Here is a 26,793-nt window from a genome sequence, read left to right as displayed (position 1 = left end):
AGGATGTACAGAAGTCCCCAATGCATGCCTTGGATGCACATTTCTACAGCAGATATTTCAGATAGTCTATCCTTACAATCTAAACTCAAAGAACGCCACCGACTGATGTAGTCAACAACGGGTTCATCTTTCCACTGCTTAGTATTGGTAAGCTCCATCATGCTTACTGTACGGCGTGTGCTGTAGAACCGGTTGAGGAACTCCCTTTCAAGTTGTTCCCAATTATCGATTGACTCGGGTTCTAAGTCTGTATACCAATCAAAGGCATTCCCTTTTAGTGAACGAACGAACTGCTTTACAAAGAGGCCCTCTTGAGTCCCTGCGTTCTCGCAAGTTTCTACAAAGTGAGCAATGTGTTGCTTAGGGTTTCCCTTTCCATCAAATTGCAAGAACTTAGGGGGTTGGTACCCATTTGGCATTCTCATATTGTCAATGCGTTTTGTATAAGGTTTTGAATACATGAGAGAATGTGTGGAAGAACCTCCATATTGTGCTCGTATGGTGTTCGTTATCATGTCCTGCAGTTGTTGGACAGATATTGAGGCCATTGAGGTGGATTGTTCTTGTCGGGGAGTATTTTCAATTTCTTTCCCTTCATCATCCTTTGCAGATGCGAATTTATCACCATGGCTTGATTCACCAAGATCTTGTACTTCGAGTTTGTTCATTAAAGTTGCAATTTGGAGGTCCTTATCTTCAAGTGCTTTTGTGAGAAGGACGGCCCTTTGTTCCATTTCAGCAATCTTTTCTTCTATGGTAGAGGTGTTAGTCATCATGACTGACACAACTTCCACAGATGATGGAGAAGGAAGTGATTTGAAGTGAGCACGTGAAATCTCATCTTTTGGGTTCCCTTTGATGAGAGAGAAATCGTGCGACCAGCTTCTTGTGGAGGAAGAAGGGGATTTGCCCCCATACTTGAGGTGTTCCAAGATGGAGATGTCCTTGTTGATGACCTTGTTTCTTTTAAGAGGGTCTAAGGAGATGATTGTCTGGACCTTGGCTTCCTTGGTTGATTGAGATTGAAGCTTATTGTGAGCTTTAGGTTGGCTACAATTGATTGCTCCAATGTGACTGTTGGTGGTAGCCGTACCAAGTTTAATTGAAGTAGCTATTGTTGAAGCTTGAATGTTCTTGCTAGAGGCCATTGAAGGTGGTAGCAAGATGATGAAGATTTTTTTTTTTCTTTGAAGGAGAATGAGATGAGAGGCAGAGAGGTCCCACCGGGCGTGCCAGAATTTGTAGACGACTAAATTTCTTAGTTCGAAATAAATCAAACAAGTAAAATAGTTTCGCAAATACGAATTTGTATTGATAAATGTGTGGTACAATTCTCTGTAATTACAAAAGAGTGATCCTCTGATTCGATCTCCTTGAAAGATTTATTGATTGTAATTGTGGTAATGAGATTTTGATTTGAACATAAGATATTCTTCAATTTGGCTGAGGAATGGATCGAAGATCTTTGAAACGGGATTACAATGAATCTCTGGCTATGAGCTTGTTAGAAATCCTTTGTTCTTCGTGTTCTTCGTGTTCTTCGTATGTTCTTCGTGTTCTTCGTGTGTTCTTCGTGTGTGAAGGTTTGTGGTGGAAATTCTTCGGTGCTTTAGAGGCTTGATTCCGTAGAGCTTCGTTGATTTATGGTTTGTTGAGGTTTCTAGAGGCTTTTGAGCTTGATTCCAGTGAACTTTGAGATTTAGGAATATGATTTGGATGATTCCTCTTTGATTGTTCTTCGTATTTGAAGGTTTGTGGTGGAAGTTCTTCGGGGCTTTGGAGGCTTGAATCCGTAGAGCTTCACCAATTTGTAGTTTGTTGAGGTTTCTGGAGGCTTTTGAGCTTGATTCCGGTGGACTTTGAGATCTGGACGAGTAGTTTGGATGATTTTGCTTCGAATGTTGTTTGCATTCGAGGTTGAAGTTCTTGAAGTTCTTGGAGGCTTCGGGGTTTGATTCTGGCAGAGCTTCTGGATTTCTGAACTCAAGATATCTTCTTCCTTCTGTCTCAGTCCTGTCTGTCCTCTGTTCTGTCTCTGTCCTAAATGTCTTAGGAAGGCTTCTATTTATAGGAGTTTAGGGGTAGGTGAGCGACACGTGGCGGAGTTTGATTGGTCCGCTTATGTCATCGCTTACACGTGCTGAGTGCTTGTGTCACTGCTTACACGTGCGAGGCTGCCTGTGTCATCGCTTACATGTGCTGAGTGCTTGTGTCACTGCTTACACGTGCGAGGCTGCCTGTGTCATCGCTTACATGTGCTGAGTGCTTGTGTCACTGCTTACACGTGCGGAGCTGCTTGTGTCATTGCTTACACCTGCTGATGCAGTTTCATGCCTTTATTTCAATGACACTTGGCAAATTTCTATTGGTTTCTGAATAGCGATGGCAAAACCTAGCAGCAATACGTGGCGCTTTGTAATTGGTTGTATTTTGTGGACTTGGTAGTATGATGTGTCAGCTTGTGATAGGTCGGGAATTTTCCCTCTCTACAAGTGTACTCCAAAATTTCCCCCCTCTAATATATATATCCAAAAAGTGTATCAATATTAACTAATATTAAAATATTTGGTTCCTCTGACTAAAGTAAAATAACCTCCCCTATATGATATTAAATACTTTGATTGATTGGGTTTAAACTTTTTTTTTTTTTTTTTAGAAACAAATACACACATACAAAGAAGAGAGAAAGAAATTTTAATACAAAAACACATCACAAACTCTACTTAAAAATTATAGCAACTAAAAAAAAAAAAAAAAAAAAAAAAAAGAAAAGTAAAGCAAGTTACGTTACATTTCAAAAGTAACTAATAATTATGTTCGAATTTTGGAGATTTCCAAAAACAGACAACATCATTACTTTTGGTAATATAATTTATCACTTTAGCATTGCTGACTGAGTGGGTGTTGACTGTTGCCTCTTTGAACTTTTCTTTAAAAAAATATTAATAATCAACTGTTGTCTTTTATCTTTTTTTTTTTGTTGCTAAAACTGTTGTCTTTTATCTTGTTTTAAAAAGGAGTGGTTTTTTTTTATCCCCCTGCTTTTAGTATTGTTTTCACTTTTCTATTACCTTAGTTTGTGACCTACATCCAAATGGGAGCCATTAATCATATATCCAATTGTGTTGTTGAGGTATAGCTAATCAGGAGAGTTTGCATTCTTTGGGGATTCGAAGTGATTCGAAGACTGGTTCATGGCCAACAAAGCAGCAGGTAGAAAATATAATCGAAAATAAATTACATTATTTTTCCAACAGTCTGAATGACATTTTAAATTAAATTTTATATATAAAAAAATTTCATAATCATTATCCTCAATTATTTAAATTGTTTCAAATTATCTTCCAATCTAGACAAAGCGTTAAATTGCACACAAACTCTTTTCCGTGACTGGGCACCAAAAGATCCCTTATCTTAACATCATGTGATATTTTAGTGAAAATAAAAATTTAAAAAAAAAATCTTACAAACGGATAAAATTGTCATTAAATTTTATTTAACTATTAGAATTTTTTAACACAGTATACAGGAGGTTAATTTTTTATTAGAAAAAAAAAAAGAAAAAAGAAAAACACACACACCTACTTAACTATAATAAAACGGTATAATACAAGTTTTCTATAATTAAACATATAAAACACATTCTCCACAAAATAAATAAAAGTGATAAAGAAAAGAGTCAAAGTTGGTACTTGTAACTGAAGATGACGATTTATCGTGATTTTGGGAGTTTTTCAGGTGGGCACAGAGAAGCTCGTGTTTGGCGGGAAATATGGTGGCTATAAGGGAGAAAATGAAAAGGATGTACAAGTTTTGATTTTGCACATTGTTTGGTGAGATTCAAGTCATTCAACCCCTTAAGTCAAAGAAAATTAAATAGGTGCATATATAATATATTTTCATATTTTGGACAGATAGCATTCTGGTATGTACATATTATTATTTGAGTTAAGAAAAAATATTTTTGGTGATAACATTTTTTTTTTAAGAAATAGTTTCAACAGATAGCGTATACTTTTTATAATTGTTATTTAACAACCAAATATCAGAGCGAGGCACTAATTAGTATCAAAATGTAATTATTAAGTTTGATGATAAACTCCTCAAAAAAACAAAGTTTGAATTAAGATCAGTTTTGTTATATGTCTATTGATTTATATATCACTTTATAATACTTTTTCCCCCAAATATAAATAGTTATAGAGGGCGTTTGGATGCAGCTTAAAGTTGCTGCGTCCACGTCTTGCTCTTTCTTTTTTTTTTCTTTTTTTTTTGTCGCTGCTGTGGGGGACAAGTGCGCAGTGCACGCACTGTGCGCGTACTGTGCATGTATTTTTTTAGCAATTTTTTATTAAAAGTGGGTCCCGCAGCACTATTTACACATTTAAAAATTATTTTGCTACAGTGTTTTCAGTTTTCAGTTTTCAGCTTTCAGCAATAAGTTCTATCTAAACGGACCCATAAATTACTTTATTTGCACCTTAAATTGTGTCCTGAGGATCCGAACAAATTTAATTTCCTCATACGAAGCATTGAGTTTTCTGCTTTCATTCCTCGTATGAAGCACTGAGTTACTTAAGTTGAACATTTAATCACCATAGTTTTTATTTGATCTATATACTTATCTTTCAAAATTATAAATAAATCAGAAATCAAAAATCAAAGATAAATTTCTGGGTCTATTGTGAGCAGGCACATCAAAGTGTCTAACAAGGTCAACAGACTCATATGATACAAACCCAAACTAAAAATAGTACAAAATGCAACAAACACCATAACTAGACCATCCAAGAGTCCAAGACAGTCCCCAGGGGCGGAGCCACTTGGATCCATGCCCCCCCCCCCCCCCAAATTTTCAAATGTCCTCTAGAGTTGGTAAAAAAATTACATTGGCCCCCCCCAAAGTTAAGATCTGGCCCCCCCAGGTTTTTAGTGCAATGAAACTTCAAACTCAACAAAAAAAACTTGGCCCACAAATCTGGCTGTTCATAGCCTTATTCAATTAATTACCACAAATCTTGGCCCACATCCAGCCCCATCAGCCGAAGCCAGCCGCAATTGCCAAACCAAACAAAATTATCATTTTCTAACCATTGCACTTCGAGCCCAGCCTGAATCCAAATTCTAAAATACCTAATTAAGCACAAGCAAAAACATTCAATCCTCACCGTCTAAACAATTAAAAGAGAGAACAAACAAATGAACAATCAATCTTCACGCCTTAGCCTCACCTTACGCCTTTGCCTGACCTTAGTTTTTTACCTTCTTAGTTCATGCCTCCAACTCAATAGTGTCACACTCACCGGCTCACACCTTTGCTGCCTAACTGCCTCAGAAACGCCACTGCCTCCACCAGCTCACTGTGACGCCGCTGCCCTGCCTCAAGGTATCTCATTCATTCTTTACTTGACTTCTCTGGTCTCTCTCTTTTTCTCTACAAGACTACAACTGAAGTGCAGGTGCTGAACTAAATACTGATACAATATCAGTATTTAGTTCAGCACCTGTGATACTTGAATAGAAATATGAAAATAATGAAATATCAAGAGGTCAAGGATATGTTTCAATGTTTGTGATTTCCCTTTCCCAGCAAAGATATTTATACTTATTACTTTGTCCCAGTCTTTTGTCTTTTTGTGTTTGATGTATTCTTTATTATTTGATCCATCATCCATTGACTTTGAGACTTAGACCAACCTTTTCTTTTCTCTTTTGGCTTTTGTGCGTGCTGTTTGTCTTGTCTCTTGAGTGGGGGCCGGGTGGGGCTTGTTGGCTAAGGCTGGCTTGCATTGTGTAACACAAAGTAAATTATAAAAAAATTAAAAAAAATTAAAAAAATCTATGGAAGGAAATTGAAGTAGTGGGCCGTGAGTCTGTCACAGAGCTAAGTATTTGGTTAATTGGTTTATGTTGTTTGTTTTATTGTCTATACTTTTGATTGATTTGTTTTATTATCCGTCTCTCCCAAGTTAGTTTATTATTTGTTGAATTGATTTTTTTTGGAATTAAAATTAGGTGTCAAATAATGAGCAAACGACAAACAATTGATGCGATCTTTAAGAAAAAAGATATTAGTCATTCAGAACTTAGGACCTCTGTAGAAACAAATATTGATAATGCCTAATGAGCATCTCTCCAAATGTTCAAGAATTGAATCTAAAGAGATAGACCGTGATCCAGATCACGTAAACAAATATATGAATTCCCTGTCAACGAACAAGATGAAATTTGACGTGCTTATCTCATAGCCGGTCCATATCAACCTGAAGACATATAGTATCCATACAAAGGACCGGAAAATCGTCGCCGGTGTTTACAACCCGGCCCCCCCAGGTAATTATTCCTGGCTACGCCCCTAACAGTCCCAACCATTACTCTAGTCCAAGCCAAGCTTATTCCTCAACTGCACAAGAAACTCATAAACCTTCTTATGGTCAGGAAGACTCTTAGCTACTGTGTCCTTTTGCATGCACCTCTTAGCCCATGCAATAATTTTGGGGCACTCTGCCTCTATGCTGAATTTGCCAAACAGCTCAGAGGAATAGAACCGCCTGTAGAAAGTGATCAGAGCAATGTTCACAAACCCAATTGTTTTGCCCCCCAAAGTAAGGCATGTCTCACTAAACTCTCCTTCCAATATCTTAAAGCTTTCAATCAATTCCTTCTTCGCTTCCTCACGTTCTTCTCCTTTTGTTAACCATATCCTCTTTTCATCACTGCACACCTGTATTTCACACTAGCATTGCATTATCACTATCCAAACAGAATGAACAATGATGAAATAATTATTTTCAAAATCAAGTGTGCTAGTAGAATTTCTTTAAACCTTAGCAAGTTGGAGAAAGGAATCGGCATATTAACCATGCTTGCCTATTTATTTATTTATTAAAAGTTTTTTTTTTGAGGGGATATTTATTTAAAGTTGGTTAAAGCATAACGGTACTTAAAAAATAAATTATAAAAACTTATACATAAATTAATTAATTAAAACTAAAAAAAAAAAAAATCTAACCCAAATTGGACACTATTCTCCTAAAAAAGTAATATATATATATATATATATATATATATATATATAGACACACACAAGACTCTCTTGATAATGTAACAAATGTCATTTGTTTTCTTGTAAAATATTTTCCACATTTTCCAAAGTATGTTTCATTGTAAAATTCTGGTTGAATAGTGTTGATTTTAAGGCTGACTGGAAAGCCTTTATAAAATTTCATATGATATTTCACCCCATAAATTTTGATAAAACATTTTTCAAATTGGTAAGCTAGCACAAACCTCCTCCCCCCACCCCCACCCCCAATGCTTGAAACATATCACAAAGATCCCCTCCTCTACCCATCTCCTTTAATTTCTTTTTTGCTCACATTGGTGGTCCTCATCATTGTTTTCAAACCTGGACTGGACCAGGAAAACCAAGACCAAGGATGAAAACCGGTTTTTTAAGTATAGAGAACCGGAATTATTGTTAATTCTGTGAACCCCTTAAACTGGGGTTGGACCGCACGAACCATGCGATCCAACCCCAGTTCAAATTTGTTATTATTTATAAAAACAACTTAACACAATTCTATTCTATTTAATTAAATTATTCATTTCTTACAAGGATTATAAAAAAAAATTATAATTATAATCCTTTCAAGATATTCAACTTCAAAAATTAATCATAAATTTTAATGTTTTCATGGTTATTATTTTATTTTATTAACTTTCTTATTTAATTATTAAATATAAGCTTGAAAATCATTAAATTTCCGTAACATATATAGATATATTAGTCAATTTTGCTAGTTTTATAAATTTAATATCTATATTTGATCTTTAATTAATTATTAAATTAATTATGACGTTATCATAGTTCAACTCCGATTCAATCTCGGTTCGACTTCAAAAACCTTCAACCTCTCTCTTTTACGGTTTAATGAACGGTCCAAGTTTCAAAACCATGGTCCTCATAGCGTAAATTATAGTGATCACTTGAGCCTTGATGGTGGTGGTCACAAGAGCCTAATTCGATGTAGTTGGTGGAGCCAATGGTGGTTGGGTATTAACTAATCATGGTTGGGAGGCTTTGATCACAACTAAGAGGCATTAATGGTGGCTTGGGGTGCCAATTAATCTAGGGATTGGGGCTATGGATTCAATCGGATTTGAGGCTGATAGTTTTTTGTGGTAGGGAAATTCGGTAGCTTGTGCTTAGATATTTTTTCATTTTATATTGCACCTATCATCTAAAAAGACGACATTTTCGTAGCTCAAAAACATTTTCAACTGAAAATATTTTACATTAATTTGGAAAACATGTTACATGCAAACATATACAAATTAATGGAGCGTAATTTAGATTCAATGTCCCAATTTCCAAATCATCTAACTAATTAATTCAACATGATCAATATGAAAGGCAAACAAGATCCATCAATATTTATTTTTTTTCCACTTATTTTGTTCATCTTCTTTTTTATTGAATGATATATTAGGACCGGATCATTGGTAGGAGGATTTTTTTTTTCAAAACAATATAAAAACAATTTTCAAGAAATTGAAATTGAAACTAGTTTTCATATAATAATTTTTATATTATATGTGTTTGGCTCCCACTTTTAAGAGCAATTTTCAAAATACTAAAAAAAAAAAAATAGTTGTTTGGGAAATCATTTCTATATTTGAGATTTAAATATATATATATATTTACAAAAGGTAACGTGTAGGAGATCTGTAAATCATTATTATTTTTTGGTGGATAATAATCAAGAAATAGAGCTCATGTATCTTTTTTATTTTTATTTTTATAATGATAAGTTTCAAATTTAAAATGTGAAATTTTTTTCCTAATAAAAATAAACTCTTTTAATTTAAAAGATAGAAGAGTATAGAAAATATGTGAGGTCCACTCTTTTCAATTTATTTACAACTATGCTATTGAAAATATTTCCTGAATCTTAAAAACATCCTCTCAATTATTTTCAAAATCTTATTTTGAACAAGAAAAATAGGATACAATTTTCTGAAAACTGTATTTAGAGAACATTAGCCAAATAATAGATTCAAGTGTGAGACCTACTATTTTATGGATTACAATATATTTAAATACTTTTACCAAACAAGCCCTTAGAAATCCTTTTTATAACATTAGGGGTTCAACTCATCTCTAATTGAATTTTATATTAAAAAAAAATTCTATTATTAATAATCGAACTATTACTAGCGTGAGAATTTTTTACAGCTAGTGAATTTAATGCAATACACCTAAGCTAAAATATTAAAAACCCACAACAGATTAAATAATACTAATGCTAATACTAATACTAATACTAATATTAGTAGGGGTTGAATAACAGATGTGAAATTCAATTCTCACCTATATTAAAAACTTATTGATATCTTTGCCTGTTGATAAAGAATTATAATAAAAAAAACGGGCATCATTAGTTGAAACCCTCTAAAAAAATACTAATACTAATAAAAATAATTTGTTTCTTAAAAAAAAAAAATTCTGATAAAATGCTCTCCTTAATTCGTTATTGATAGTTTAGGACTAGTTTCCTGCTTCAAGAAAAATACAACTATAACTGCTAATTAAGTAAGAATGCTTAATCGTGAACCAAATCAAGCCGTAGAAGAATACTTCAAAAATTGCACGCAGAAACTTACTTTTTTATTAACAAAGTCAGCCCAGAACCTGGCAATGGCTCTCTGGAAAGGATCGGTAGGTAGCAATGGAGACTTGTCCTTCCAGACCTCATCTATGTACTGAACGATGACGAGAGACTCACACACCGGTTTCCTGTTGTGGATGAGAACCGGAATCATCTTGTGATCCAGGTTCATCTGCAGAAGCAGAGGGGTCTTTTGCCACAAGTCCTGCTCCTTGTACTCATAGTTCATTCCCTTCTCGGCCAACGCAATCCTAACCCTCATGCCAAACACGCTAAGCCAGAAATCTAGTAGAACCACCGCGTATGTGCCATTGTCACGGAACTCAAATGATTGAAGCAATGAGGGGGAAAGTGAGATATAAAGCAAAAGGACGTGCAGGAGAGCTAGATTTATGGCACATACACAGTGGCCTGGGCTATCATTAATAAAACAGAAGTTGTAATAGGATTCTACGTCAAAGCACCAAAATAAAATACTATATATATAAAAGTGGGGGACTTGTCTTGTACTATGAAGTTGCATCATTTTTATGTAGAATATTGAATTGTATTATAAATTTATGTTTAAATGTTTCTCATATGAAATATAAATTAGCTAAAATATAAATGTAATACTTACTATATGTATTATTGTATTATGCTATACATCTTGCAAATAAAACAAACATATAAATTACTTGATTCAAACGAAAAATGTAGTCTTCGACAAAAGCTCGCAGTTGGTGCTCTTTGGATATCACGATTGCATATATATATATATCTTGTGTCGTTTACAATGTGTATCAAACTATATATGATCATTATTTTTTTGTTTTCTGTTTTGGTAAATAGGGCATGCATTAAAACTAAATTCCTAAAGACCAAATGAAACCAACATGGTGTCTAAGACAAATACAAAGCTGCTTCGGCAGGGACTAAGTGCACAACAAAATCCTCCATTTTTTTTTTTTTTGGGGGGAGAATGACAAAATCCTCCATTTAGCACATCATCTCTTCACTACAGTATCCGTACATAAGTTTGTTAGCTTGAAACTATGCACCACGCAACCTTGGGAGAAAGCTTACAGTAAAATTCTGCATTCAATCCCAATGCTTTTAATTGTTAGAATTAATTTTTTTGGCTAATAATAATATCCATCTTAACTAATTGGTTGACAATCCCAAAATCCTTACCCCATGATTAAAGCATCACCTTTTTTTTTTTTTTTTTTTTTATACATCTATTATTGGAAAAATTATGAGGTCCTTATAGTGAACAAGTGACATGATCCATCATTCCACTAAAAGATTCTTACCTGTTTAAAATTGATGAGTTAAAAAAAATATAAAACAGAAACTAATTATTGACTCAACAATTTTAAACAAGTGAAAGACTTTTAATGAAATGGTAGACAAATGACATGATCCACCAGAAGACTGTATATATAATTTCTCTTATTATTGGGGGTAAAATATTTCAATTTTGAATATTTTCGTTAGATATTTAAAATGTATCAGTTGAATTATAAGACTCTTGACAAAGTATCACTTATTAAGATCCATAAGACGCCAACATTTTGCCTTTCCACATATGTGCGTGTCTATATATATATTATAACCATGTATGTATGTATATTGGTATTAAAAATGTTCTTATTTTTTGAGATGCAAAAGTGCAAATTAAAAAAAATTTTATAAAGATTTTATTATCATCTTGTTTACAATTTATTAGAAAAATTGATTGTCAATGATTATTCAGTAAATTTATAATGATATTTTTTGTGTGAAACAATTTACAGTTCAATTTAATTAGATTTTGAGTAATTCTATATCCATAAACTATTTCGCAACATTTTTACAAAATATTGATATGGTCAACCTCTTATTGGTTTTCACCTAAGTCTACTATTAATATCACTTTTTTATTTACTAATAATTACTCATCACATTAGCAGTTTGTAAAATTCTTTGTAAAATAGTTTGTATCTTTAATATTATTCTTAGGTTTTTATTAGCTCAATATTTTTAGGGCTTTCTTAGAGATGGGTTGGGGAGAATGCAAAAGCTGCATTTTTTTTGTTGTTGTTGTTGTTGTCAAAATTCAATTACCATTCTACAAGTTTGGGAGGTGGTTGTAAAATTGTAGACGCCTTTTGTTTATGCAATGAGGGCATTGAGGGGCCTCGAGACACTTTATAAATTTTCGGTATAAATGGGGTGTTTATGGCCTAATTAAGTTACCTCAGCCTAAAGCCAGCCTTGGGGCTGAACGGCGAACCACTCTAGTCCAAGCCAAGCTTCTTTCTCAATTGCACAATAAACTCATAAATCTTCTTTTGATCAGGAAGACTCTCAGCTACACATTCCTTTTGCATGCATCTTTTTACCCCATGCAATAATTTTGGGGCACTGCCACTATATTGAATTTTCTGATCAACATCCCAGAGACATCAAACCGACTGTAGAAAGGGATCAAAGCAAGGTCCACAAACCCAAATGTTTCGCCTCCAAAAAAAGGCTTATCACCAAGCTCTCCCTCCAATATCTTAAAAGTTTCAATAAATTCCTTCTTTGGTACATCGTTCTCTTCTATTTTTGTGGTCCATGTCCGCTTTTCAACATCGAACACCTGCATTTACGCCAACATTATTGTATTATCACTTCCCAAAAAAGAAGAGCTACTAGTGGAATTTCTTTAAACGTTATGAAGTTTGAGGGAGGGAACATATCAGCTTTGCTTGCTTGTGGGTGAGAGATACAGAGACTTATACAAAACTCCTAAAAATGTAAAATGACAGACTACTAGACTTTCTAGAAAATATAAGGTTACCAATGTCAAGAGTAAGTAGAAGCAATGTTACACCAGGTGACATTGCTTAGTATTACACCAGGTGCAACTTGATACCAACTCATATATATATATATATATATATATACCGTTTTTATTTTTATTTTCAAAAAATGTTAATCAATGTTCTTAGGATATTGGTTTAGGAGCTATTTGTAGAAGGGAAATATTAACGAATGCCCTTAGGACATTATTTAATAATATATTTAAAGAAAGTTTTTATGGGGAAAGAAAGAAAAACAATTAATTTTTTAACAACTTTTTTCATTTCTCATAAAAGTGATGTCCAAACTTTCCTAAAATGGATTGTTAACTAATGCCCTAAGAGCATTCGTTAGTATGACCCTTTGCAGAAATATTTTCTTGGGAGAATGATAAAACAATAAATGTTGTTAACAGCTTTTTATATTTTCTATAAAAGTGGTATAAAAACTTTCCTATTATATTTTATTAATAATTACTCTTTCTAGAAAATATAAGGTTACCAATGTCAAGAGTAAGTAGAAGCAATGTTACATCAGGTGTAACTTGATGCCAACCCATATATATATATATATATACATATACCGTTTTTTATTTTTATTTTCAGAAAATGTTAATCAATGTTCTTAGGACATTGATTTAGGAGCTATTTGTAGAAATATTTTATTGGGAGAATGATAAAACAATAAATGCTATTAACAGTTTTTTATATTTTCTATAAAAAGTGGTATAAAAACTTTCCTATTATATTTTATTAACAATTACTCTAAAGACATTTGTTAACGTGACCATTTATTTCTTGAGCATGGATTAAAATTAAATTCTTATCGATGGAATAATTTTGTTGGCCTTTGTAGAGCCTAATTGTATATCTGGAAATTTAATGTATATTCCCTTCATAATTCTAATATTATATCTTAAGACAAATACACAGCTGCTTCGGCAAGGACCATGCGCGCAAACAAAATCCTCCACTTGACAACATAGAGTTTCGGCACGTAATAAGTTAATTAATCACTTAGAAACCATGCAATAATCTATTTAGCATAGATACAAATACGATACGTAATATACAAACACAACATTTTTTTTAAACTACGATGCAACACATTGAGGTACAACAATTAATTAACTAATTAACATTTAAAAAGAGGCATATATATATATATATATATATATATATATTTAGACATAATTTATGTATTTTTTTTAAATTTAAAAAGTAATAACAATAATTCAATAGCCCAAAAAAAAAAGTTTCTCAAAAAAACTAAGTCAAATAATAATATTCATATACAAACCAAAACCAAAACAAAAAGTCACAAACTAAGACACAATGAATATCAAATAATATTATAATATTATAACCATATACTAACTGCCAGACAAACAAATATAAGTAATAAACTTTATTATTTATTTATAAGAAGATAGCAACTTTCTTTAAGAAGAAGATAAAAACATTACATTTTAAGTCAAAGTGGACTCAATCATGTAAGAATTTTCTTCTATCTAAGTTACATAACTATCAATACCCTTGACAAATTGTGCCAAGATATATGTTGGGCGGTTACCTTGTCACTTCACATGGAAAACTTGGGCTCATCGAAAGTCTTGCAATCTGAGCTGAATCCCCTCTATAATGTTATGTTCTCAATATTAACTAGTGGACTGTGGTTGCCTAAGACCGCATCAATTACCATTTTTGAATCACATTTAAACAAGGCATCACGAATGCCTACGTCCCAAGCAAAGCTAACCCCTTCCTCCAAAGGTTTAGCCTCCGCCTCCAAAGGGCTAATGGCTGATGGAGAGACTTACTAATCTAGGACATGATTTACTATTTAACTATTGTAATTTATTGTAATTTATTATTTTTTGGTTATTTATGTAATTTACATTATTTTAAGTTTATGATATTTATTTCTTTATTTTTAGGTGCTTTTAATGTTGTTTTGTCAAATTAGTGTTTAATGTGTTTTTCGAGCCACCTTAGATTGTTTTTTTTTACAATTTAAATGCATTGTACCCACTAAAGGAAATTTAGTTTTTTATCAATAAAAATACAAGCTTTTGTCAATTGTTTTCTCTAATGAATTCAAGGGACTTCTTGTGGATTTGAGGTTTAATACCAGAAGCTAATAGTTTAATTTTTATTATATGAAGAAAGTATTGTGTGTGCTTTCTTTAGACTTCCGCGACATCACTTACTAACAATTTGTTTGGAAACGGTGGAAAGGAAGAGAAAAGAAGGGAAAAGGATGGAAGAAATTTCCTATCCACTGTTTGGTTGTACAAGAGAGAAGAAAAATGGATGAGGTGGAATGATTCTTTTTCCATGGGACCCACTGTTATGGTATCAGCCCAATTTGGGCAAAAATAGGAGGAAGGGAGATCATAGATTTTATGGGGCCACCACTTTATACTATAAAATGACTAATATATCCTATCATTAAGAAATTACAAGTATTCTAATATATGAATTTTCCTATCATTAATAAGGGCACAAAACAAGGAAGTTGATACTGTACTGGAGGCTGTAGCAATTTGGCCAGCGATACGATATATTTCGAGTACCAGTCAATACCGGTGTACCGTTTCGGGTTTACCGCTTTTATATATATATAAGCCTTACTGTTCAGATTTGGGACTACAATTTATAATTGCGGTGGCGCTAACGACAGTAAGAAGGAACACAACAACGAAGTATCACTAGGTCAGGTAGACACAGACTGAATACGAAAGACACAACAACACTATCGGCCAAGGAAAGAATGGCTCTGATACCATAAAGGGGGAAGGACGACAACGCAGAAGGCGGAAGCACAACAATATAATAATTCAAAGTAATGATATGTTGAAAGTAAGGCAGTAGAACCAGCCAAGCAGTCATATAGATCAAACATATTAAAACAGAAGTGTTTATTGAAAGTACTTCAAAACACTTGCAGCAGTAGTTACAAGGATAGTAGTACAAGGCTTGAAGGCTAGTCCTGGTTCTAGTTACAAGCTTTGTGGAAGTAGTGAGATATTCTGATTTAAAGGAAAGTCCTAAAGAGAGTTCTAAAGGAGATCCTAAGAGAGAATTCTGAATTTCCATAAGGGACAACCCCCCTTATATAGGTAAATAAAGCAATAGTTAACAGTGAATAGTGACATTTTTCATTATTCGTATCAGGACCCGTGAGGGGTAGTAGGAGCAATCAAAGTGCCAAATCCGGAAGCTTTTCTAAAAATCTAGCCTTATCGGGTTGGCATGTCATGCCAAAAGTGACATCAATAAAAGCAACAGCAGGTGGTGAAGGAATATTGCAGCAATAATAGTGTCAAAAGTAGTCAATAGAGAAAACCTAAGTTGTAGATAAAACAATAGTAGCAGCAGGTAATGAAATAGTAATCAATGTTGGTGCCGAAAGTAGTTTGGCATATCGAGCCAAAGGAATCATCAGGTAATGTGCCAAAAGTCATAGTCAACAAAAGTCATCATCAGGTAAAGTAATGGGTAATACCTTTAACTCCAGGTGAATATATCCTTAGTGTTGGTTCTTATGTAAGCTAGACAAGTAGGAACATTAATGGACATCAATGGAGCATCTTTGAAAGTAGTAGATAGTGGCCCTTGTGCAGGCTAGGCAAATAGCAAATTATCAATTTGCTCCTAGATCAGGAGTATTTTCTTCATCATATTCCTCATCATGTCTGAACCAATCTTTGGGAAATGGTTGGGGATAGGGGTAATAAGGACTCTCTGCAATAGAGCCCTCATCTTCTAAGTTTTTGATGCCAACAACTTCTTCTTTGATCTTCCTCTCTAGAAGGATGCACAAAGCTTCCTTGATTAAGTCATCAAAGGGAGAAGTCTTCTTAATAGCTTTGGTGGAAGAAGTAGAGGGTGAATTAGTATTACCCACCAGATGCACAGGAGAATGCTTTTTGGGCAAAGATCTGGGAGACATTTCCCTAGTAACATTATCAATAATCTGTTGAACAACCCAAATTTATCCCACCATTTAACATACCAGTATCTAGCAAGAACATCACCGTCTTTTTCATATTGCCATTTTAAAATCCAAGGGATTCTAAATCGTTTAACAAAGTGGAGGAGAATAGGAAACTTGGCATGATGAACATCTGTCTTGAGGGTACTCTCAAAAGACTTGTAAGAAGCCATTAATGGTTCAGGGAAAATATCACTAACAGGGCCAAATCGATTCCACCATAGAATGAACCAAAGAGGCAATTTAGCATTTTCATCAAATTCTTTGTCAAAGTTAACAAACCATGAATGAGTCATAGTGTCATTCTGGTGGAGCATGAATCTGGAGGTAAGGGGATTTTGGTAATTTCCTCAAAGAGGTAAGGGAGGGACCCCATTTTTCTTCAGTAATAACATTCTTTAAATAAACACTGTGGTAAATAATTTTTGTTTTGTCATTCTGATAAAAAATGATATTAATAACAATGGATTTTTCCTGGCGCAAAATGTCAGAATAATATTCCAACTTTTTATCACCATGTTTTGGAATCCAGTGAAATCTTGGAGGGAAGTAGCTTTTCGCAATCCGAAAAGGGTTCTTGATGGCAGATCTGTTTGGTTCAATAAAAAATAGATTTTGGAAATATTGCTTTTTGACATATTGGGAAGCATTAGGTTTTCTGGGTAAATAGTTTTAACAGGTTGGTTAACAGGGGTCAAGGCATAAGGGTCATAGGCAGAGGCCAAAACAGACGAGTAATTGGGCTTAGGAATTGTTCCTAAGGGGGTGAAATGGTTAACAATTTCAGTAGGAGAGACAGGCTCTCTTTTGACAACATGTTTGGGTGGTTCAACAAGGTTTTTGTCTTTGGATCTTCTACTTGCCATTGTGGTACTCCAAGAATTAACGAGTAAGGAAATCAGGAATAGTATTTTGAGAACCTTTAATATATTCAATAGTAAAATCAAAAACACTCAAAATAGCTTGTCATCTTGCAAAAATATGTTTTGAAGCAATATTTTGAGCATCTTTTTCAATAACATATTTGGTGCTTTTGCAATCAATTCTTAACAAAAACTTTTGGTTTAATAGATCACTTTGAAACTTTGAAATATATAGTACTATAGCTAAAATTTCTTTCTTTATAGTACTATAATTTAATTGTGCAGCATTCCAAACTCTACAATAGAAATGAACAATTTGTTCTAAAGAATTTGGTGAAACTCTTTGTTTTAGAATACCTCCAGAACCAATGTCAGAGGCATCAGTTTCAACAATCTTGAAAGCATTAACAGTAGGGATACCAAGACAAGGTAAAATTTTGACATGAAATTTGATTTGTTTAACAAGAGAAGTGTGAATGTCAGTCCAAGGAGGAGGATTACTTTGCAGCCAATCAAAGAGTGGTTTGCATTGTTTCCTCAAATCTTTGTAAAAATCAGCAACATAATTTAGGGAACCAAGGACTCTTTGAAGTTGAGTTTTGTCAACAATTTCATGAGGAAATTTGTCAGCAAATTGAATAGGTCTATCAATAGGATGGATCTGTCCCTCAAAAATATCATAACCAAGAAATCTTACTTTAGTTTAAACAGTTTGATTTTCTTAGCAAAGACAACAAGACCATTTCTTTTGATAGTATCTAGAAACGAGTACAAATGTTTCCAGTGTTCATTAATAGAATTGGAGAAGATCAAAACATCATCAATGTAAACAATAGTAAAATGACTGAAAAAATTGAAGATATCATTCATAATATTTTGGAATTCACTTAGAGCATTTTTTAGACTAAAAGGCATAACATTCCACTCATAGTGACCAAAAGGTGTGGTGAAAGCAGTCTTATACCTATCTTTTTCACTAACCTGGACTTGCCAAAATCCAGATTTCATATCAAACTTGGAGAATACAACAGCATCACTCAATCTATGAACTAAATCATTCTTATTGGGGATAGGTACCTGATCCACTCTAAGACTTTGTCCAAAGGCTTGTAGTTAATCACAAGGCGAGGGGTTTCTCTCTCAAGCTCAGAAATTTTTTGGACATTAAAAGCAGCACAAGACCAAGGCGATTTGCTATTCCTTATCAACCTCTTCTTGAGCAAATCATTGATTTCAGTTTTGCAAAATTCAACAGTTTCAGCATTCATCTGAATAGGACGAGCTTTAGTAGGAATATTTTTCTTATTAAAATCTTTAACATAAGGCAAGTCAACAATATGTCTCTTCCTATGACAGAAAGCATTAGGAATATCAGAGCAAACATCATTCATAAGGATTTTCTGAAAATTATAAATTTTAGACTGTAACAATTTATTAGAAAGTTGTTCAATAATTTTTTTGGATCTAACTTCTTGCTTAAAGAAGTTGAGATGTTTAACTTTAGCATGAATTAGATTAAAAATGTCATCATTATGAGTTTCAAACTTTAAACAAAATTTGAATTTTACTTTCTATCCAAAAGGATCAGTAGTAATTTCATCATCTTCAACAAAGAAAGGATACAGAGTAGCAAAGAAAGGATACAGAGTAGCAATAAAAGGCAGACCAAGAATCACTTTATCAGTCATATTTTTAACAAGCACAGAAGCTATCTTAAAGCAAACATTTTCATGGCAAACATGAGCTTTACTCAGTTCATATTTTATTTTCGTTTGAGTGCCATTAGCAGAAACCAATCTTTCAGTGGATTTTTCAAAATATTTAGAAGGAATCAATCCTTCTTGAATACAATTAACATCAGCACTAGAATCAATCATAGCAACAGTTTTGAAAGCATGATCATGTGAAACAACAATCTTAACTTTAGTGAACCATTTTGGAGGCATAATATGTTTAACAATAGAAAGTTGATTATCAATCAAATTGATCAAATCATTGTCAAAAACATTATCAAAAGGAGTAGCTTGTTGAGTGGATTCATCTCCATCTTGTTGCTCATCACTATCAGACTGATGTTTATCCATCTTTTTATCAAGTTTGAGAATTAACAATTCTTGTTTAAGATCAACATTATCATTTTTGATAATTTTCACATCATTTTTTAATTGGATTATTTCTTGTTTAACAGTAGCAATTTCATGTTGAAGGTCGTTAATAGTTACTTCTTTGGTTTTATTTTTATTAAATCTTTCCAAAGTTTCTTCAAAACTTGTCTTAGATTTAGGTTTCTTAACCTTTTCATCTTTTGTTAAGTTTTGCTTAAACTTGTCAAGATATTCTTTTTGCAATTCAGGGTTACTAATTTTACTGATTATGGTTAACAACAAATTTTCTTGTACTTCACTTTTAGTTAACATATTACCTTTGGTTAACATATTAACAGATTTTATAACATTACAACATGAGTTTCTACATCCAAGTTTAAAATTAGGAGTATTAAAAGTATCACTACAAGAGTGGTAATTAGAGTCAAATAAGGAGGAGAAATCCTCTTCAAATGAATCAGTCAAAGCAGTATTTTCAAGTATTTGAAATAGTTCATTTTGATCATCATTATTAATGTTTAACAAATTCAATTTACTTTTCAATTTACTAGGCTTTTGGTTACAGTCTTTACTGAAATGGCCAAATTTGCCACAGTTAAAGCATTTACCTTTACCTGATCTTTGTTTATCATGCTTTTTAAAAGCATATTTCTTTTTAGCATAAAAATCATTGGGTTTAACAAAGTTGGTTCTATATCTTTTATTTTTTTTTATGGGAATAACTTTTGTAAACTTTATCATGTTTACTTTTTCCTTTTTGCCTGGAAGGGGCAATAGGAAGTAAGTCATATTGTTCACAAAAATTACCCATTTCATATTTAGCTTTCTTTTTATTTTTTAAATGTTGTTTTAACAATTTTTCATCATTACACATGTTGATTCCAAGTTTTTTAATAGTACTAAAAATATCACCATAAGTTAAATTATCATAGTCAATAGAATCATTTTTACCAATTAATTCATTTTTTACCTTATGAGCGAAGATAGGAGGCAAACCATCAATAAACCTCTCTTTCCAATAAGGCTTCGTGGAATATTTTCGGAGCATTACTCTGGAAATAAACACATCTTGGTACCATCTGTAATCAGACGTAGTAGGGCATCTCAAATTATTCAGATAATCAGAAACTCGAGATGATATATTAGATGGAATACCAACAAAATATTTGAGCTTAGTAGAAATCAAAGTATTAGCACCATCAGGAATACCTCGGTTAATATTTTCATAAAAAATGGGCATACTATCATTATCTCTATTAACAGCATGTTTAATAGATTCTCTAGATTCTTCTGTGAGATGTGAATCCCACCATCCTCAAAGAGTACCAGAAAAACCAGTAGCAAGCAAGTCAACAATATCAGGGTGATCAAGATCATTATGATTTTTCAAATATGCAATAGCAACCACAGACATATGAGCCATTTTGTTAATAATTTCTTGTTCAGACAAACCATCAATATTCCATTCATTAAATTTTTCAGCAGAAACAGAAAATTGAGTTTGAAAAGATCTTTCTTCAAACTGTATATCAAGAGGAGTAGGTTTTGAGTACCAATTTTTTGTAAAAGACATGGGGTTGGGTTTTCCAAAAAATCTTTTAACCTTTGGTAGACCATCATCAAAAATATTTTTGTAAGAAACAGAAGATAATGAGTCAAAATTTGTGTCTTCTTCAGAAACAATTTCTTTCTCATTTCTTGAAATAGCACAAGCAGCATTTTTTGAAGTAGAAGTCTCTTCAGTTTTGATTTTTGAATCAGCTTGTGCATTCAAATCAGCAAGCATCTTTTCAACCTTATCAGGAGTCTTACTCTGAGAGGTTTTGAAAACCAGTTTTTCTCTTTGACTGGGTAGATTAATCAAAGTTTTCTCAGGTTTTAAAACAACAGGTTTTTCAACAATCTTTTCTTCAATACAATCAAGCTGTTGACCAATAATATGTAAAGATTCATTAGTAAAATTGTTTTGTTTAATAATACTGACAATAGGAGTTTTATCATCAGCAATTTTGAAAGCAGAGGCCTTCACCTCAACATTTTGGTGAGTTATCAAAACAGTTTCAAGAGAAGGATGACTAGACCGAACAATGGTTTTGTCTTCCCTTTTAAAATTTGATTTTTTTATCACGTTCAAATGATTAGTACGAACTTCATTTTTCAAAACATAATAATTTTCAAGGTAATAAAAAAAATGTTTTCCCATCAAATTCATTTTTTCTTTCCATTTCCTCTTAACTCTGTCTTTTTCAGACTGAGCAAAGTACTTTGGTAATACTTTCTTTTACTTCAATTTTTAGCAAACATAAATTCATCATACAAAGCAACCATATCAATTTTAAAGTCTTGGTCAACAAGGTTTATAACTCTTAATTGATTGTAGTGAATAGGGGTTTCAATAGGTGGAAAGTCAGATCCAGAAGGAGCATCAGATTTTGCATCATCTTCTTCTTCATTAGCATTTTTGCTAATATCAGAGGGAGATTCAGCTCTTGTTGAATAAAAAGCAGTGCTAACTTGAGAGTTGTTGCTCGCAACTCCTTTTAGCCTTAAATAAGGTTTTTCAAAACTCTTTTTCAAAAATTCATCAATTTCATGATCTCTTTTAACAAAACTTTCAGATCCAACAAAGGAATGTCTTCCTTCGTTGATCCTTAAAGGTTTGTTTTCACCAAAACATATTTTAACAGTGCCATCAACATATTGTTGAATATGGGTAAGATCAAGTTCATCAAAAATAGATTTAACAGGTGGAGTTTCACGTTCCAAAGTCCATTCTTTGGGAAGAGTAATATCTTGCCATTGAATCATTTTAGGGACTTGGATCTTAGCATTAGGGGTGGAACATTGAATTAACATAGTCTTACCTGCAGGATCTCTTCCTCTAGCACGAGGAGTCAATTGAGAATCAAGCAATCGGTAATAAATGCAGTAAATAAGAGTAAAAGGCTTACTGTTTTCATCCATATCTTAACCAGATGTCAATATGTTCAAAGTTAAAGTTTTAATAATATTAGGATCATCCAAAGCAAGAGCAAGATCAGGATAACAATCAAAGAAAATAGGACCATCATATAAAGAAGTAGTAATCATACCAAGAATGCTATCATTAAATCTTTTAAATCTAGCATCACGTAAACACATGAGAACAGAAGCATTAATACCTTTTCTGGTTAATGGTTTAACAACAACTTAAACAAGTTCAATATGTAAATATTTGAGTTTCTTAGTCATGAAGTCATTAATATTTTTTCTGGAAAATAAACAACATCTTTCATGAGATCTAAAAATAGAAAAAGTTTGTTCAACAGTTCTGACTCTATATTTAGGGAAAACGTTATTTTCAGACCAGCTGAGTTCGTAAACAGATTTAGTAGAGACCTTAGGGATATTCCATTTTCGTAAATCAGGGTACCCACTCTCTTCTATAGTGTGATCTTCTTCATTTACAATATCAGGAGGACAACCAGTCCTAGAGCTAACAAAGGAGTTGGATCTCCACATCCTATCCATAGCTATCTCAGTTATAACACTCAATTATCATGTTTTTCTCACAACCGTTGCATTTCGTAACACATACCGCAACCAACCCTATTCCTCTCATGCCCTCACGCTCTCCTGGCTTCACGGGCCTTACTATTCAGATCTGGGAGTACAATTTATAGTTGCGGTGGTGCCAACGACGATAAGAAGGAACACAACAACGAAGTATCACAAGGTCAGGTAGACATAGACAGAATACGGAAGACATAACAACACTATCGGCCAAGGAAAGAATGGCTCTGATACCATAAAGGGGGAAGAGGTTTTGTTGAATCAGGGTATCAGAGTTTTGAATTACTTTCGGAAAAATATTAATGCTATTTCAAAATGAGGCCTATCATGCCAAAAATGATACCAACAAAACCTCTGTGCAGACACTAATTGCCCTCCATTGCTACAATATTCACCTAAGGTTAAAATATTCACTATTGCCTTATCTGATGCTATCTCCACTGATGCTACTGATGATTCCTTTGTTCACTACTTTTGGCATGATAGGCCAAACTACTTTCAGCACCAATATTGATGGCTATTGCATTACCAGAAGCTACTATTACTTTACCTGATAATGATGTTTGTTCCATTGACTACTTTGGCCTCTCTGACACTCCATTGATGACCATTGATGCTCCTACTTGTTCACCTTGCAACCAATATTGAAGATATATTCACCCAAGTTAAAAGTATTCACCACTACTTTACCTAATGATGGCTTCTGTTGACTACTTTTGTGATTCCTCTGATCCAATATGCGAAACCACTTTCGGCAATATTATTATTGCAATATTCCTTCACATCCTACTGTTGCTTTTACTGATGTCACTTTTGGCATAACATGCCACCTGATAAGGCCAGATTTTTGGAAAAGCTTCCGGATTTGGTGCTCTGATTGCTCCTGCTACCCCTCATGGGTCTTGATATGAATAATGAAAATGTCACTATTCACTTTTAACTATTGTTTAATTTACCTATATAAGGGGGCTTGTCTCTTATTGCAATTCAGAATTCTCTCTTAGAATCTAGAATTTGGTTGTTGAAGTAAGTTCTCTAACATTCAGCAAGGGCAAAAGGTTTTTTTATAGGAAATGTAAGTATTTCCTTCATACCGTTGTCCTTGGTGGGTATAATTATTAATGAGAACAAGATGCTATGATGGTTGAATATTCATCCAATTATTTCTTTCCCATTTTGGCAAAGTGCTCCAGCATCTAATAGAAACAAAAGGACTTTCAGTTCTTGCAACAGCCTTTTGTATAATATTAGGGAATTGGCTAATTTGATCATGACTTGTTAATTTTATCAGTCTGATGAAGCCAAATTCAAACATCTGGGAAATCCAGAAGGGATTATCATCTGAACCATCCTCATAGTTCATCAAAAGGCTAGGAAAAGGATGATTCATCTCATGAACTCTAAGACTACTCCCAAAGTATTTTCCCCATTCTGCCATGTTTTGAGGATTATCAGGATCGTTTGAGTGAACAAGATCAGGGGTGATTGTAACAAGAGTTTTGAAACATTTGAACCAAAGGTCCGGATCTCTGGTCATAGCCTTGCTTTCAAAAATACAGGATTGTACTTCTGTAGGCAAGTTGGCAACAGCACTTCTCAGCAAAGATTGGGTCTTAAGACTCAATCTGGCATAATCAGTACCCATTATAGTCTTTTTATCTATTGAATGGATTTCCTCTTTGCCAAAGAGTTGACTAAGAAAGGTTTTAATACTAGGATTAATAGAATGATCAGGATGGCTCATTTGAGCCTCATTTTTTGAAATAAGGTCAACAATGTAATTGGTAGAAGTAAGATCAACAGGATGGCTTGTACAGACCTCATTTTGAGCGGTAATATTAACAAGGTGAATTTCAAGTGCTCTCATGGCTTTTTTGAAAAGGTTATGGCGGTTTAATAGAAAGGCAACTTGAAGGTTGTCAAGAATGATTTTAATGGAGTTTGGAAGTTCACTAAAAGCTCCATTATGGAATTGTAATTCTTTAGACAAAACTTCCGACAAGATCTCCATTGATGCTACTGATGATTCCTTTGTTTACTACTTTTGGCATGATAGGCCAAACTACTTTCAGCACCAATATTGATGGCTATTGCATTACCAGAAGCTACTATTACTTTACCTGATAATGATGTTTGTTCCATTGACTACTTTGGCCCCTCTAACACTCCATTGATGACCATTGATGCTCCTACTTGTTCGGCTTGCAACCAATATTGAAGATATATTCACCCAAGTTAAAAGTATTCACCACTAGTTCTGTTGACTACTTGGTATCAGAGGTTTTGTTGGTATCACATACTGCAACCAACCCTCTCTCTCTCTCTCTCTCTCTCTCTCTCTCTCTATATATATATATATATATAGACACACACACTCATTAGGACCATAATAATTTATATATATATATATATATATCTATATTAGCAAAGAAAATTTATAAGTTTAAAGTTTAAAAAAAAAAAAAATTATCTAGCAAAGATAATCTATATCTTTGATATGAGTTCTGGACAAACAGCCCCCAACTATTTGCATAACCAAACATAGTTAACAAAAAATAGATCAAATGGTGTAGAAGTGCCTTTTAAAAACTTCAACCAATCTGTACCGTCCATTATTAGGTCAACCTCCTTATAAAAGCCTACAATACACATTTGCATCCTCCTCTGTCTCATTGCCAAGGGGTGTGTGTGGTTCGGTTGATGCGGTTTTTTTCGAAAATTTTCACCGAACGGATAGGGATTGGTTTTTCCATAACCGAAACTGATGCATACCGCCAAGGATTGGTTTTTCGACCTACAGCAGTGCGGTTTTTTTGTGGTTGGTTTTATCAGTTTGAAATATTAAAAAAAATTTAGTCATTACTTAATCACAATCAAGTTCAACAGTAACAATAACATAATAATTTTTTTTGACCAAATAAATACTTTACAAAGAAAATACTTATCAGAAATATAATTTATAATTTATATTATCAATATCTTAAGTTAAGTTTGTATCACTGTATCTTAAGTTATATTATCACTACCACAATACCACCCCTAAGTTAGTATCACTGTATCCGTGCTTTAGCGAAAAAAAAAAAAAAAAAAAAAAAAAAAAAAAAAAAAGAAGAAGAAGAAGAAAAAAGTACTAGTGCAATCTAGCTGTAAAGTGTGATCCATGTAAACCACAAAAGCTTAGATATTTTTGTCAACTTCAACGAAATATACTTTAGTAAACAGAGTACTCTTTTCTCAAAAAGAAAAGATAAGTAAACAGAGTAGATGTGGTTGCAGCATAAGGAATAGGCGGATTTGCACAAAATTGTGGCAAATTTGAGCAGAAAACTAGAGGCTCAGGCAACAAAAATAGATGTGGTTGCAGCATAAGGAAGATTTCTTTCTAGTTATTAACTAAGAATGTTTTTCTCCTTTTCCCTTATTTCTATCTCTATATATGCATCGATCGGTACAGTTTGTTGGTCGGTTTTGAAAATCAATTCCGACTGTGCCACCGCACCAGCGTCGAAAGGGATACCATGTTCCGTTCGCCGACATCGGCTCTTTTGATTAGCCTAAAGTTCAGTGCGGTTTGGTCGGTGTGGCTTGGTTTTGTCAGTGAGGTTCGGTCACTGCTCACCCCTTTTCACTCTCTCAGCACAGCACAGCACAGCTTAGCTTAGCTTCACAGGACTCGGCCTTGTTTTTCATTTTTCTTATCTGGGTTTCGTTGTTTTCATTTACCAGCTGAAACAACCAAATTGCGTCGTTACGGCCGATTTTTGCTGGTACGGCAGGTAATTTTTCTAGTACAAA

The 26,793-nt window shown here is 33.5% G+C and overlaps 1 protein-coding gene across 1 annotated transcript; it reads right to left on the bottom strand.

Moving 5' to 3' along the window:
• Positions 1–6,376: 6,376 nt before the first annotated feature.
• On the bottom strand, positions 6,377–12,285 carry LOC142616158 (putative glutathione S-transferase parC). The gene is made up of 3 exons (XM_075789032.1): positions 12,038–12,285; positions 9,667–10,087; positions 6,377–6,724 (listed from the first exon to the last, which is right to left on the bottom strand). The coding sequence occupies exons 1-3, from the start codon at positions 12,283–12,285 to the stop codon at positions 6,377–6,379; spliced, it is 1,017 nt and encodes a 338-aa protein (XP_075645147.1).
• Positions 12,286–26,793: the final 14,508 nt, after the last annotated feature.

The sequence above is a fragment of the Castanea sativa genome, chromosome 11, assembly GCF_040712315.1.
Source record: "Castanea sativa cultivar Marrone di Chiusa Pesio chromosome 11, ASM4071231v1".
Lineage (NCBI taxonomy): Eukaryota > Viridiplantae > Streptophyta > Magnoliopsida > Fagales > Fagaceae > Castanea > Castanea sativa.
This window is presented reverse-complemented; position numbering and strand designations above follow the sequence as displayed.